Source organism: Acomys minous, assembly GCF_964271855.1.
Source record: "Acomys minous genome assembly, chromosome: 1".
Classification (NCBI taxonomy): domain Eukaryota; kingdom Metazoa; phylum Chordata; class Mammalia; order Rodentia; family Muridae; genus Acomys; species Acomys minous.
Window position 1 is genome coordinate 107,905,407 of NC_140483.1, and position 16,781 is coordinate 107,922,187.

The 16,781-nt window shown below is 39.9% G+C and overlaps 1 protein-coding gene across 1 annotated transcript in view; it reads right to left on the bottom strand.

Annotated features, from left to right (window-relative positions):
• Positions 1-16,781, bottom strand: part of PREX2 (phosphatidylinositol-3,4,5-trisphosphate dependent Rac exchange factor 2) — a 291,433-nt gene that overhangs the window by 152,437 nt on the left and 122,215 nt on the right. The window contains exons 18-20 of the mRNA XM_084782996.1: positions 14,922-15,070; positions 7,281-7,366; positions 3,203-3,339 (exon numbers count right to left, since the gene is read on the bottom strand). Of these exons, the coding sequence (XP_084639122.1) occupies positions 3,203-3,339; positions 7,281-7,366; positions 14,922-15,070 (372 nt within the window). The remainder of the gene's footprint in view (positions 1-3,202; positions 3,340-7,280; positions 7,367-14,921; positions 15,071-16,781) is intronic.

The window sequence follows — 16,781 nt, forward strand, 5'->3', positions numbered from 1 at the left end:
ACACACACGCACGCACGCACGCACGCACGCACGCACGCACGCACGCACGCACACAACATGCTAATTGACTTGGACACTCCTGTGGCTGTCAGGAAGGATACCCACAGTATCCATGCCTTCCTGTAGGTCCTTTTCACCCTGACCCTGGCCTTGGCCCTGAATGACCCAATTTGTCCAGAGGTTTAGTAGTGGCAAGTTTCATCCTGGAAGAAGGTTCATGGCAAGAAACACTCCTTCCTGATACTTTGGTACTATGCACAAAGGAAAACCCTGTAAGAGATCTCCAGATAGCTCAGGAAGAGAGCTTGGCACACACATCTGGGTGCCATAAAGAGGGTATCTGGGTACCCATGCAGGTCCTGTAGAACACAGGCACACCAGAAGCTTCAGAAAAGCCACCTCCAGTCAAATTCAGAGAAAGAAAGTGCTTTCCTAAGTCACATGGTTTGGGAGCCCTTCATTACACACCAGTGGGTACCTGTCAGTATGTGGTACCCAGTGAGGTCACTATGACTCTTAATGATTTCCTGATCATGAATTCTCCAAGGAGATTGATGTGGAAAGTGAAAAGGAGTAAAACACAAGTGAATCGATTTGTTTCCCTAGTACATCCCTAGTACAGAAGAGGAAGGCTAAGGTTAATTTTAGCAGAGTCTGGGGGTGGAGGTCACATCCAATTGTACAGGTCAACACATATTTCCTAAGCTGCCATCATCCAGAGATCCCTAAGAGTCTGTGCATAACTTTTAATTATTTTCTATTTCAGTTCTGACCCCGTTAGGAAGCAAAATAAATCAGCCCTTTTCCTGTGGAGTCAGTGCTTTGCAGGACAGCAGCCCTAGAGTTGGTAGACACAGCCTGCCACCCTCCCAGTTTGGGCAAAGGTCTAATATCCAAAATATATAAAGAACTCAAGAAATTAAATACCACCAAACCAAATAACCCAGTCGAGAAATGGGGCATGGAACTAAACAGAGAATTCTCAACAGAGGAATATCAAATGGCTGAGAAACACTTAAAGAAATGCTCAACCTCCTTAATCATCACGGAAATGCAAATCAAAACAACTCTGAAATTCCATCTTACACCCATCAGGATGGCTAAGATAAAAAATTCAAGTGACACCACATGCTGGCGAGGATGTGGGGAGAGAGGAACACTCCTTCATTGCTGGTGGGAATGCAAACTAGTACAACCACTTTGGAAATCTATCTGGTGCTATCTCAGAAAAATGGGAATAGGGCTTCCTCAAGACCCAGCTATTCCACTCCTTGGAATATACCCAGAAGATGCTCCAGCACACAGCAAGAAAATTTGTTCAACCATGTTCATAGCAGCCTTATTCATAATAGCCAGAACATGGAAACAGCCTAAGTGTCCCTCAATAGAAGAATGGATAAAGAAACTGTGCTACATATACACTATAGAATACTACTCAGCTATTAAAAACAAGGAATTCTCGAAATTTGTGGATAAATGGATTGAGCTAGAAATGATCATAATGAGTGAGTTAACCCAGAAGCAGAAAGACTCAAATGGTATATACTCACTTATATCTGCATACTAGCCCAAGGGGCATGTCCCACGAAAGCCTTCACTTACCAGGAAACTGAGACAGAGGGGAGGACATTCTAGTGGGACTCTAGATGAGAGAATCATGGGAGAATGGCAAAGTAGAAGGACCCAGAGGGTCCTAGAAGCCTACAAGTAGAACATTATGATAGGCAGATTTGGGCACAGGGGTCCCGCTCAAACTAAGGCACCAGCCAAGGACAATACAGGCGGTAAACCTTAAGCCCCTACCCAGATCTAGCCAATGGATGGAACACTCTCCACAGTAGAGTGGAGAGTGGGATATTACTTTCTCACATACTCTGGTGCCTCACCTTTGACCATGTCCCCTGGACGGGGAGACCTGGTGGCAATCAGAGAAAGGACAGCAGGTTACCAAGAAGAGACTTGATACCCTATGATCATATAGAGGGGGAGGTAATCCCCCTCAGGAACAGTCATAGGGGAGGGGAATAAGGGGAAATTGGGAGGGAGGGAAGAATGGGAGGATACATGGGATGGGATAACCATTGAGATGTAACAAGAATAAATTAATAAAGGAGAAAAAAATAAAAAAAAAAGAAAGTATAGATTAAAAAAAAAATAAAGTAAGAGAACCGCATCACACAGTGTGGAGCCCACATGCCTCTTCCCCACAGAGGTTCCTCAAGTTGGATAACCCAGGCTCCACTCTACCAGGCCAATAGTCCCTCTTTATTCAGACAACAATAAAATTGCTTATATTAGATTCCAATTTGATGGCATTTACTGGATCAAAAGACAGTGCTTAAAAATTCAAACACTGGCAACTATATTCTGGGTTTTTTCTTTTCTTTTTTATTTCATTAGTTTATTTAGATTGCAACTCACTTGTTATCCCCTCACTTGTATCCTCCCGTTCCTCCCTCCCTGCTGCTTTCACCCTATTCCTCTCCCCTAGATCGATGACCGAGGGAGACCCCCTCCCCCACTATATAGTCATAGGCTATCAGGTCTCATCTTGGTAGCCTGTTTATTCTTTCTTTGAATGCTGTCTGGCCTCCCCACCCAGAGAAGTGGTCAAATATAGGGCACCAGAGTCCAAGTATTTTCTTTTAAAGCTAAATCCAGTTACCTAACAACTATATCTAAAATGTAACTCTATAAAACCTACAGTCTATACTTTTTAGTAGAAGAGTTATTATGAAGAGCATACTTATACATCCTTGATCACTATATATTCTAAAGTATCTCAAGATAACATTTCGTAGCTAAAGATTTAACATTGATTAACTCTTATCAAAAATAAGGGCTGAGGGATGAGCTCAGTGGCAGCACTTGTCTGGTCTGCACCCGGCCCTGGCTTCAGGCCTCAGGAACAATGGGATTTGAAAGGGAAAGAGGGACAGAAGGAAGAAAGTCAAATGCCCCAGAACTTGTTTTTAAACAAGCAATGAGTCTACAAGAATAAACTGTAATGATAAAATACAACTATTTAAACATAGCCAATTCTAGGTAGGATTAACAGATAAAATAAAACACATGATAATGAGATTTACAGTGCAGTGCTTAAATTGGAACAGAATTAGAAACCAAAAGCTTTTCTGGCATTAGCCTATGCTATGCTTACGTATTTCATGCAAGTTTTCAGTTAATCTAATCTTGTACGTACCTTCATTGGACGCCTGTATTTCCGACAGGCTGTGACATGTGCGATGACACTGGCATGTGTCTCTTTGCTGACATTGATTCCATTTACTTTGATAATACACTGTCCTGGGTGAAGGCCAGCTGCTGCAGCCACAGTGCCTTAGAACACAAGTGGGGAAAGTTGTCAAAATCAAATGCATGCAAAAGAATTCAGCTGTATCCAACATAGAACAGTGGGAGCAATCTTAAACATTTCAAAGCATACCTAAAATGTTCCTTATGAATCTAATTCAGATAACATTGACCCTCAGTCTTTCTGCTTTTTAACCAATGACCGAAATGGAGATTAATAAAAAATTCCACTGCCCCCAGAAGAATTATTTTGAAGGAATATCACTGAGTAACCCTTACATTGCTAATCAGATGTTTTTCTTTCAAATGTCTAGTCAATCTATATAGTTAAAAAAAAAAAAGTGAAAAACCAGAGTCATGAACTTTATTTAGTTTGTTCACAAAATCCGTAAATACTGAGAGTATTACTTTTGTTTTTCAAACACCAACAATTTACTGTGCATATAAAAATGAATTCTTTAAAAGTCTTTCAGTTTTGTTTCTGTGTATGTACAGAGGTGTGCACGTTCATATGAGTGAGTATGCATAAACCAATGTGCATGCTCATGTCTGTGTGTGTGTGTGTGTGTTTACATGTATAGGCCAAAAGTCAATAAGGAGCATTTCTTAAATTACTTTTCACTTTTTTTTGAGTGAGGCTTTCCCACCTACCCTGGAGTTAAGTCATTAGCTAGCCTGGCTGTTTAGCACTCTTCATGAGCCATCCTGTTTCTGCCTCCCCAATGCTAGACTGATAAGTGAGCACTACTGAATCAGCTTTTTTAAGGGGGTACGTGTTGGAGAATCAAACTCAGGTCCAAAAAAACAGGGCAAGCCCTTCAACTGAATCATCTCTCTAGTCCTAAAAAGAAATTCTTAAGGAAAAAAAAAATCAAACCAGTTAGGAATTATAACTGGTTGCTTGAACATAAATGAGAGGTTGGGAACCAGAGAATGTGTGAACAATTGGATTAAGCAGTTATCACTCATCCTGTCACTGTGTGCACAGGCACATGCATCTGTACATTTGTATCTATGTAAATATGTACATGACAGGTCCCAACTGGAGACTTAAGATTTTCCAACCATTAATATAGAGTCTGAGCAAAACATGAACAAATATTGTTAATGAATTTTACACACACACACACACACACACACACACACACACACACACACACACACACACTATACCAGTGTCTGTAAAACTTACCATATAGCGGAAAAGGTTTCCATTGCAAGCAATTCACCCATAAAGGAATCACAAATACTTTTTACATTTTCTCTATTTCTCTGTATACTCAGGTAATTCATTTTATTGCTTCTCAAGTTTGTGATGGGATTGAAGACCAGATAGTTTAGTTTTACAATTAAGCTTAGTTATTTGGGGATTAAGATGTTTTTAGGTCTAGATAGATGTTTAAATTTGATAATAATTACATGTGATGGAGATTGATTTACATATACATATACAAATACATATAGCCAAAACACTAAGAATGTAACATTTATATAATTCCTGACTATGTCATGATTCTTCTTGCTGTAGTAGTTTATTGTATGTATAATAATATAAATGTATATGTCAAAAAATAAATAAAACTTTTATACTTAAAAACACACCTTTTTTCCTCTCTCTCTCTCTTCCATTAGGATGGTTCATTCTTAGAAATGGCTTTCCCCGCACTGAATTGAGTCTTAGGCGAGGAGGAACATTTCAGCAGAGAGCAATGTTCTAGTCGTAAAATCACCTAGCTGTCTAGACGTACAAACATTCGTATGCAAGCTTAGAGTTGCTGGGGGAAGTGAGCTAAGAATTGGTGCAAGGGCTGCAGATGAAACAGACTGAAAAAGTCGCAGAGCAACCCCTGTCCCAGGGATCCTAGCTGCCTGGTGTGAAGACCCTGGAGTTGGACCTTTATTATACTTGGAGGAGGCTGAAGGACACATGTCTTAGAGCCTGGGTGTCTGTGAGGTAAGAAAGAATAGCATCTTGGGAGCCAGGAAGCAAGTGTGAGACAGAGAGAGAACCAGCAGAGCAGGATCCTGTGAAGAGAAGGCTGAAGAGCCATGAGGGCTCGGCAGGACAGAGGCAGTGAGCCAGGAGGCACAGGCTCCATAACTCTGGCAGGCTGCTGGGTTGATTTGTGTTGTGTTGTTTCATTTTGGGGTTTTTCCCCCAGCTATTCTGAAAAAAAGGGCTAAGAAGATGCTTAGATTGATCCAAGGCTGAACTCTAGTGGCCTGGAAGCAGCAATGCTAGCAAGAAGCACCACAGTGGCCCTTCCTTGTGGCATAATTTGTTTGATAATGGATCACCACTGGATTAAATATATATATATATATGAAAGGGAATACACAAGAACACCCCAGTCTTTCTCATTTAAAAAAACAAAAAGCATGAATACAGTGCCTCCCCCCGACTCAGATAATGATGGGGTCCATAGTTTTACATAACCAGGCCCACACAAGACTGTCCCCAAGTATGAGAAAAAACTTCTGTCACAAGTTAGAGAAAGCAGAAACCGTCACAGTACACTTCTGTTCTACAGTATTGAAAGAGTGATTAGAGAGGCTTTAAATGTTTATCCATCCACTGTGGAAATCTAAGTTGAAAGATACATTTTTTTTGAAGGAAGATTTAATATTTTTAATCCTATGCACATTGGTTAACTTTATAATATAAATTTGGTTCTGATAGCAACACCCTTTCAAAATGCTCCTGCTGTGTGTCTGAGTGATCAGACTGCGATGTTTTGCATTTCTTAGTGCTATGAACAGCCACCTCCCCTATTACATAAATGGGAGGCTTCCTCTGTTCACCAAGGCTCCTCTTGCTCCAGCAGCCAGGCCACTTATACGCAGCACTGGGAAACCTCTGCCTCACCCCCTTTACTGGTGTCAAGATGAAGTAAAAATACATATCAAAAGGTATTTATTTTTGTTTGGCTTTCAAAGATGTAAAGTAAACTACAAACATGCTTTTAGGCTCTAAAAACTATTTCATTTAGAATAAACTTCATGATGAGATTAACCAAGGGCTCAAAGAAAAAAGTTGAAGGAAATATTTAGCAACAGGGTATCAAGACCACAAGACTCTCTACAAAGCCTGAAAACTCACATTTTTAAATTACGGAACAAAACCCCAAAATGTATTTGCTGCTAAGAAGAATACAAATATATAACCTTAAAATTATCATTAATTTACACCAAAGAATACAAAAAATTCATAATTGAGGTTGTCATTCTTCAATTAAATTTGTAACAATAATAAATATGTTAAATAATTTTAGATGATATTTAATTACTTATTGATTGATTCATGGGTTGTGTGAGAGTGTGTGTACATATGTGTACATATGTATGTACATGTGGAGGCCAAAGATTGGTATGATATCAAGTGTCTTTCCTAGATCATTGTGCTTCAGTTTTTGAGCCAGGTCTCTCGTTGAACCTGGAATTTGCCATCAGTATATATGAGACAGCCAGAAAGCCCAGGGAAGTCTCTAGTCTCTTTGTCCCTAGAGCTGGGGTTACAGGTAACTGCTGACACACAAAGGTCTTCTTTTCATTTTGTTTTTAATGTGACTGTTAGAGGTATGTACACACAATCTGTTATTTGTGGGCAAGTACTTTACTTACTGAGCCATCTTTCTAGCCTCATTTTTGTTTCGTTTTGTGTTTGGGGGTTTTGTTTTGTTTTGCTTTGCTTTGTTTGAGAAATATATTATTCTCAACCGAGCTAGCCTGAAATCCGAAGCAATCTCCCTGCCTTGGCTTTCCCAAATGCTGGAAATGCAGACGTGAGCAACAACACACAGTTTGAACTTTGGAGGTTTTACTTTTAATGTATTATTTCTAGAACGTGCTTTCAGTGAGCCACCAGAGTGAAAGGAGAGAATCCTAGCACCATGAGGAAGCATTTCGGTTGGACAGGGAGCAGCCAAAGCATGGGAGAATGCAGTTTGTCACGAAGGGAAAGGACTCACCTCTTCCCACTGCATGCACAACTGAAGGGCCGAAGCCTCTGATCTGGAACCCAAGCCCGTCTGCAGAGTCTGGGATCTTCACTGTCCTAAAAGTAACCAGAAGAAAAAAAAGTGTAACTTTTGGTTCTGACAACAGTCCTCTATGCTTTCGCTCATTCTGGCAAGGCATATAACCTGAGATGTCAGGCAAGGGTTTAGCCTTGCAGGAACTGACCAACAGCACCCACTCCAAGAAAGAACGTAAGATAAACTAGGGGCTAGGGGCTACTCCAGCTGAGGCAGCTCCTGGCCCTCAACAGGATGCAAATATAATGGTGGTACTCAAGTCCAGATGGGCTCCCCAACTCAGGCCCCCAAAACAGGATGTTAAGAACAATAGGTGGCCGAGGCCACTCCAGCTAGGTCAGCTCAAACACCTGCTGAGGCTTCCTCACAAGGGAGCAAGAGCCATGCCGCTAACCTTTGCCCTACTGGACTTCTCAATCTCCTGGACACTAAAACCTCTTATACATATTCTTGCATCTTCTTCATGTCCTTATATCGAAGAAAATTTTGTGTGAAAGGGGCTTCTGAGGAAGGTCCTCCCATTGTGAGAAATGTGGAACAGGAGAAGGGATAACAGATGGACGAGAAGTCTAAGCCCCATATGGGCAGGACTGTCGCTCAGCTCAGGCTGTGTTTAGTTGGGCGTGGTCTTGCTTTCCCACTTGCTCTAATTGGACCTTTCCCTGCTTGCTCTATTACTGTTTCCTGGATGAATTCTTCTATTGCTGGAGCCTAAGAAGGGAGATGGATGCTGCTGTCAATACCAGAAGAAACTGGAAGATTGCAGAGGGTCTAACCTGGAGAATGCCAGTGAGTGGGAAGCCCAGGGAGACAGTACTGGCCATTCCCCAATGTAAAGGTTGCAAAACAGGGATGCTGTACAGTGTCCACCCTGAATGAATTCTTGCATGGATACATCCGTGGAAAAGAACAGGCAATGGGGACAACTTAACTAGCCCTGAGCCCTTATGCTGTTACTTTGTAGCTGGTAAACTTGGTCTTGGACAAGCTCCTTAAATTCTCTATTGCAAAAAGTGTCACAAAAACTATTAAAGATCATCACTGTTAAAACTTATTCCTAGTATGCTGATGATGATTAAAGAGATACAATTTCTATCCTAGTTAGTTTCTGTTGATGAAATAAAAACCTGGCCCAAAGCAAGTTGCAGCAGCATTTATTCCATCTCACAAATAACTGTCAATCACCAAGGGAAGCTACGGCAAAGGCTGAGGCAGCAACAAAAGCAGAGACCACAGAACAATGTCTCTTGGAGGCTTATTGCCTTATTCTGCCCAGCTAGCTTCCTTATGCAAGGCAGACCCACCTGCCCAAGGGTGGCACAGCTCACAGAGGGCTGGACCATCCTCCATCAATTACCAATCAAGAAAATGCCCCCATGGACATGCCTGTAGAACAATCTGATGGAGGCAATTCCTAAGTTGAAGTTTTCTTTCCCCAGGAGTGTCAAGTTGATAGATATCCAAGATTAGTCATTACAAATGGCAAACTGCCCTGAATGCTGCTGAGCTACATAGATACTCGAGAAAAATGAAGCAGCCCTCATTGGTGTACTATTACAAAAGGAATAGGTATCTTGTGAAATTACATTATATGTAATAATATAAACAAAACACACACTTAATACACCTCTACTGGTTGGGACCATCACTAGTCAACACCAATAATGGACAGGTTATAGAGGACAGAGCTGTGTATTGGAATGACATTGGAGCCATGCAAGAATAAGATTAACTTTAGTATTTATGTAATGATTGTCTGGAAGAATAGAACATCAAGAGGTACAACCTGAGTAAGAGAAGCATCACCAATGAGCCCAAACAAAGGCAAATTTGAAGGGAAGGAGAGTTGTCGTGGCAAGCCAGGGAGGGATGTGCAGTTTGTTCCAACAACGGAGGCACTTCGTAAAGGAAGCCAGAAATCAGAGAGCAATCCTAAAGAGCAGAGAATTCTACAGAGGACAGAATATTGTAGGATAAAATGAGTATCGTAAACTACAGTAGAAAGCAAAACAAAATGAAAACAGTGCAGTAAATTTTGATGGACAGCCCTTCATGCCCAAGTATCAAGAGTGGTATTCAAAGAGTGAGTTAATTATGAAATAAATGTCATCACTCTTCAAGGACACATCAGATGGTCTGAAGAGAGGCATGTCAGTTGGAGGCAGCTCAGAGAAGACCCTGTACCTGGAACATTCTGGAAAGACACGTTTGCATTTAGGTCTGAGGGCAGTGTATAACACTGCAGCCTCCAATGTAACCCAGGAAAGCAATCAATGATAAAAATGCAAATGTCCTGTCTAGTGGAAGTTTGAAAGTACTATTATAAATGAGGTTCCACAGCATAGCATGATTTACATATATATGTGACAGGGGTTAGAGAACCAACACACCCCCTATCCTTAATTCAATCTTTTCTGGTGTACAAGACTGTATCCATTTCACTTGTACAGCAAATGGTAATAATTATCTGTCAAAGAGACATGTCCTTTAACTACAATTAAATCTAATGAAAAGGAAAGGAGAGAGTGGCCACAGGAGCTGGGGAGGATGAATCAGAAAGTGGCAAACTGCTTCTGTGTACAGAAAATGGAAATTTACTTAGCCTGAATGAACTCTCAGCTTCCAAGTGGGGGCATTTGATTGCTGTGTGGTTATCTGAAATTCTCAGCACCTCTCTGCCCATTCTGAGTATGGCCTACCCATCTGACAATTCCGCTATGTGAAGTTGACTTCTACTCCTCAAGAACATTACTATACATCACTAAAATCAAAATGTGTGCACACAGTAAAATCCAATTGAGGGGAAAAATTGAAATTCCTCTAATTAAACATGATTAAACTCTAATAAAAACATGATCTTTGGAGATTGTGTTTTTTTTTTACAATGGGAAAACCACATTGCTATTAAAATAAATTTTAAAAAAATTATAGAGGAGTAATGTTCTATTTCTGGTAGAAATTAGCTACTGCAAAGCCTTTGGGAGAAATTCCTTGATGTTATCACGTGTAAAATACAGCTGGAATCAAAGAACATTCTGTTGTGTTTGCTTCTTGTATTTTGTCTTTTCCTCTCCAAACAGGATGCTACTTAAATTTCAAAAAGCTAATTTAAGAAAAATATGAGTAGCCCAACCAAAACTTCCACACAGTTTTTCCTGAGGCTTTATGCTCTCTGGGCCTGATTCAATGATGCCTACCCCCAAGGTGACCCTGGAAGCCTAAGGGAGGGGAAAGTCACTGCTCTTTAAGACAAAATAAATCCACTGGAAAGCATGGAGTATCTCTTCCCCAATGCCCATTCCTCTTTGTATTAGCGAGAAATAATCACCCAGTCTAGAGAACATTGAAGGTGATCCCCCTGTGCCATGGTGCAAGCAGCCTGCTAGAGATGCTTCATTTCATGAACTTTCTGAGAAGTTACAGCAGAAAATTCTCCAAGAAGAAACACCTATACTTACTTGTTATACTCAAGTCAATTTATGGAGGAAATTATCAAGGACATCATAAGGTACTATAGAAAGTCGGGCATGTCTTTGTTATGGTTGAATGAGACAGGCCCTCTACAGAAACTTGTCCTGGAAACCTGACAGACAATAGATTTTGGGAAGTGAGTGGAGAGATCCAGTTTTCCAGACGGTGTGAGACCTTGATGGACTCACAATATTCTGGATTATTGTGAGGTGATTAAAAAATAGAAAATGATGGGACAGAGGGGAAGACTTCCTATTAAGACTCTAGGTGAGAGAAGAAAGGGAGAATGGGGAAATAGAAAGATCCAGAGGGTCCTAGAAACCTACAAGTAGAACATTATGATGGGCGGATCTGGGCCCAGGGGTCCTGCTCAAACTATGGCACTAGCCAAGGACAGTGCATGCAGTAAACTTCAAACTTCTACACAGATCTAGCCAATGGAAAAGACATTCTTCACAGTTGAGTGGAGAGTGGGGTCTGACTTTCACATGAACTCTGGTGCCCCATATTTGACCACGTCCCCTGGATGGGGAGGCCTGGTGGCACTCAGATGAAGGACAGCAGGCTACCAAGGAGAAACTTGATATCCTATGAGCATATACAAGGGGAGGAAGTCCCCCTCAGTCACAGTCATAGGGGAGGGGAGTAAGGGGAAACTGGGAGAGAGGGAGGAATGGGAGAATATAAGGGATGGGATAACCATTGAGATGTAATATGAATAAATTAATAAAATATATATTTTAAATAAATAAATAAATAGATAGATAGAAGATGGGGCCTAAATAGAGGACCAGGTCCATGGAGGTGTGTTCAGTGTTGTATTTTCTCCTGAATGCTTTTTGCCTTTCCATTTCTCTGTTTTCAGTGTCCCATCAGGTAGGGAAGTTTCTTTGCACCACACACTCCCACAATCATCATGTGCTGTCCTAGCAACCATGAACTGAATCCTTTGAAACCATGAGCTAAAATAAACCCTTCTTCCCTTGCGTAGCTTATGTCAGCTATTTGTCACAGTGTGGCAAGAAAAATAATGACTTCAGAGTTATTTGTCAGGGACATGTCCATGAACACATAATAAAAAGATCCTTGTAAGTACCTGGAATGTGTCAAAGCTTTCAAAAAGCTTCCAACTCTTTACATATCAGAAACTTGGAATGAAGAGAAAACTAGTAATCTATGTGATTTAGATGTTCAATTTCAAATGAAAATGTGAAGATGGAGGCACTTTTGTGATATCAACTATAATAAGATGACCATAACTGCTACTACTTGCCAAAGCACACTGTGGTATCTCTGAGCACAAGTTTGCTCCTCACAGTGGAGTGTTGAGAGTTTCTACCAGAATTTAGCATGGAGACTGTCTTGGGATGCCAGGACACAGCCCCCAGTGCACAAAGCATCTACTTGCGTTTTGAGTTCTTAGAATTTTACTTTACAAGATATTCTCCTCAATAGATACCAGAGTAACTGTCTAAAGAACATATGCTCACCACTTACAGGTGGATTTCCCACATAAACACTACTCTATCTTATTTATATTTTGTCAAAGATATTAATGTATTATACTCCATACTTTCTTCTATTTTTACTGTAAATAAGTTTATGTGGCTGTTATTACCACATTGTCTCTTAAATAGAGATAATTTTTACTTTAATATATGTGAATGATCTATAGAATTCAATATAATGAGAATATTAGGGAAAAAGACACATTTTAAGTATATTAAAAGAAAACAAGAATGTGCAATCTTTTGTTATTTATTCATTGATTCCTTTTGTGTCTCTAGGTGTCTCTGTATCTCTCTCTCTTTCTCTCTCTCTCTCTCTCTCTCTCTCTCTCTCTCTCTCTCTGTGTGTGTGTGTGTGTGTGTGTGTGTGTGTGTGTGTGTGTGTGTGTGTGTTTGTGTAGGTCAAAGGACAGTTCTCTCCCTCTATATAATGGGTTTGGTGGCAAGTGCCTTTAAATGCTGAGGCATCTGACGAGCACAATTATGCCATCTTTTAAAGTTGTTTTTAAATACAATGCAAAATATGCTCTTGATGCAATAAAGAAGCAATGAAATAAAATTATAAAATTATTGAGGGCATCATAGAACAATACTAGTGAGTCCTAGCTACTATAGGATGTCTGCAGTGAGCATCAAACACTTCAAACACTTGGTACAAACCAAGATGTGATCAGAGTCTTGACAGCTCTGTGGTACAGCGATCTTGTGCCTTCTCACCAATGAGGACCTGGAAAGGACAGGTAGCAGGGCAGTGGTGGAGGCAAGGTTTGACTTGGGTTCTAGATACTGCACAGCAGTACTTAAGGAAGGATTGGAAAACATGAACCCAAGACTCTGATAGCTGAAATTCATTCCTATCTGTTTAGTCCTGACATCATTGGCTCTGTGCTCTTGAAATTAGTGAAATGTCCATGCAAGCAGATAAGGTATAGGAGTAAACCAGGTGGCCATGAGGCATGTACTTATATTCAGTAGGAATTGTTATGAATATCTCTGTATTCCTTCCTAAAAGACTTTTGTTCCTTTTAAATGTCCTAAATGTGTCAGGAGATAGGCAACTAAGATAGCCTTACCCCAGGCAGAGATAGACAAAGAAAATAAACTATAATTATACAGAGAGAGAAGGCATTGCTGTGGTTCATTGCTGCCCCCTAGCACAGGGTTCCCTGTAGGAAACTGTATTAACAAGTTACATGTATTCTTTCAGCTACTTAGTGCATTACATTATGAGCTAAAGCATCCGTGACAATTAATGACTTAGCATTGTCACAAGGAGATGTACTGGGGAGAATCTAGCCCATTACACTGTACTCAGACTCAAGAAAATTGTGCACATGATATATCTAGCTGTTCCTGAATGTGCACTATATAATATATATGCAAAAGAATTTTGTATAATAATAAGAGTGCCAGCTATAGTGATAACATTTTTCTACATTGTTAAAATTAACAAACTTTTTCTTTTTAGTGACATCATTAATCTTAAAGTTAATGAAATTGCTTTTTTTCCCAATGATACAAATTTTAAATAGCAACACTGACATAGCTCACTCACATGCTTCGTTAAATACTTTACATACATGTTATATCAACCAGTTGATGCAACAGTTCATGACTAATCTGAGAAAGAGATATCAGGTCATTAATAGAAATAAATTAGAGAAGAAAAGCCAATGAACGGCACATACAACAAATATTGCAATTAAAGAAGCTTTAGTTTCTGTAGAGGAAAATAGTTTCCTTCAAATTTGACTACACATAAACACCCACTACTGTTTTGAAAACAATTGCTGGGTTTTTTTTTTTCATTCTTGATACATATCACAACAATATGCATTTGCTGGGACATTAGAACTAGTGCCCTGCTGGAGGAGATGGGTCACTGGGAGCATGGCTTTAAAGGGATGCCTTGTCTGCGGGCCATTCCTTGCTCCCTCTCTGCTTTCTGAGCATCATTGGGTGGCCAATTTTGCAACGCCATTCCCTCCTGTCATGAAGGACTACATCTATGCAACTATGAGCCAAGGTTATCCTCCCCTCTTTCAAGTTATCTTAGCTACTCTGTCATAACAGTAAAGGACGGACACAAACGTTGGTATTGTTTCTACTCAGGTAGATAGAAGCAGAGAGGTCAACCGAAGTTTGGGTTGGTTTTGTTTAAAGGAAAGGGTAGCTTACTAAGTATGCACACCCATGGTGCCTCATGTAGATTTGATTTTATGCATATGAGCAGCACATTATAGGCTGTGTCTAATCACATAAACTTTCTATAGCCAAATATGTAGTTCGTTATTCCTGACTTTCAGGTGTTCTGCTAAATCATTTTTCACTCAGTCATACTCACCAGAACCCAGAGTAGCAAAGTTTGGATAGTAAAAGGAAGTATCATTGCTACTAACGCCGTTTAATTCAGGAGTTAGCACCTATCACAACACACCATACCACCTCCTCTAGCATCTACACACTTGCATCCATCATGCTGGGGAGGTATAAATGGCCAGTGACAGTGGGGCCCTAATGATAACTAGCTAACTAGAAATAACTAACTGGAAAAGCCAGCTGTTCTCCCACTTACTCCCACAACTGCATCACTTACTCCCTTGGCTTTGTGCTCACGAGGACTCTCAGCGGCTTTCTGCTGTTTAAGCACGATTTCAGGAAGCAATCAACTTCATGGAAAGGTCTCAGAAAAACCAGGTCACCATTAATAGCAAAAATCTTCTTCCCAACTTCCATGCCAGCCATCTAAGGGAAAAATGGCAAGAATAATATGTACTTTAGGTTTTCATAAAACTAAATTGGGGAAGACTCAGCATGTATAAATTTGGACTTGAGAGCATATCTACAACAGCTTTATGTTAATTTATATAACAGAATTATGAAGGAAGTAACAATTATAATAATCTGTGGCATCATTGTAAATGAGACTGGAAAGCTTTGTTGAAATCAATTGTCCTCCACACCCATGCAAGCTTTTCTTTAATACTGTACCCATCTTTGCCTCTCTCTCTTGCTGTTATAGTAACAGACCCTTTAACTTAAAGAAAAATCTCATCCTTTAACTTACAAACTGCAGGTTAATTACTTTTACTGTGTTTCTAACAGATTATATATATATATGTGTGTGTGTGTGTGTGTGTGTGTGTGTGTGTGTGTGTGTGTATGTATATATGTGGAAACATACACATATATAGAAAAATATACACATATATGTTTTACATATTATATAAATATATGTACTTCATATATTATATATTTATACATATATATTGTGTATAAATATATTTATTAACCCATGAATATATAAACCACAATCAATATGTATCCCCAGCCTACATCAATATTAGTGTGCCTAGTACAAAAGAATGGAAATAGTGGCCAGGAATCCATACAAGTCCACTCCAAAAAGTGCATAGTTGATACTAATGCATCATGCTGAAAGAGGAAAAGGACACTATTACCCATACAGTTAGCAAAGATGTTCTTAACCTGCCAGACTGCCCATAAATTCCCTGCTGTTTTGGACTGCAGGTACCTGATGAGACAGGGGTTTTTTTGTTTTTGTTTTTGTTTTTTTGTTTTGTGTGTGTGTGTGTGTGTGTGTGTGTGTGTGTGTGTGTGTGTGTGTGGTTTTTTGTTTTTTTGTTTTTTGTTTTTTGTTTTTTGTTTTTTGTTTTTTGTTTTTGTTTTTGTTGTTTGTTTGGTTGGTTGGTTTTTTTTTTTTTTTTTTTTTTTTGGTCTATGGCAGAGTAAAAGAAGCTCTGCCATAAGACAGCCTCTAAAAATGCCTGGAAAGAGCATCTTCTTCTGTAGAATTATTGACCACAATCATTTGAAGGCCAGATACACCAACAGAGTACAAATGGACCAGAGCTAATATATTTGCACTTGGAGTGCTAGATAGAAAACTTTATCTTGCACATTTTTTTATGGTGAAATAAAAGACTTTTAGTATTAACATATACCGTGTACCACTGGCTTTAGTAATCAGATTTAAAATTATGTATGTCTTACTTCTGCAATTCTTACATTTTTATTTAAGACCTAAACGCTGAGGTGTTTGCTTAGGGGTTATGTGTCTTGTAAGCTAGGTAGCAGGGCCGCGAGTCTTCAATAGCATTGTGGTACAGCACTGGAAAGCAAACTCCAGGAGAGCAGAGAAGAAAGGAGGAAGGAAAGAGGCAAGAGGGATAAGGAGAGAAACAGAAAGACAGAGAGAGAGATGGAGAGAGACCAGAGAAAAAGACAGAGAGTTCGTGTGTGTGTGTGTGTGTGTGTGTGTGTGTGTGTGTGTGTGTCTGTGTGTGTGTGTGTCTGTGTGTGTGTGTGTGTCTGTGTGTGTGTGTGTGTGTGTGTGTGTGTGTGTGTGTGTGTGTCTGTTTGTCTGTATGTCTGTGTGTATGCATATGGCAGGCAGAGGACAACCCTGGGTGTTGTTCCATCTTGTTACCTCCTT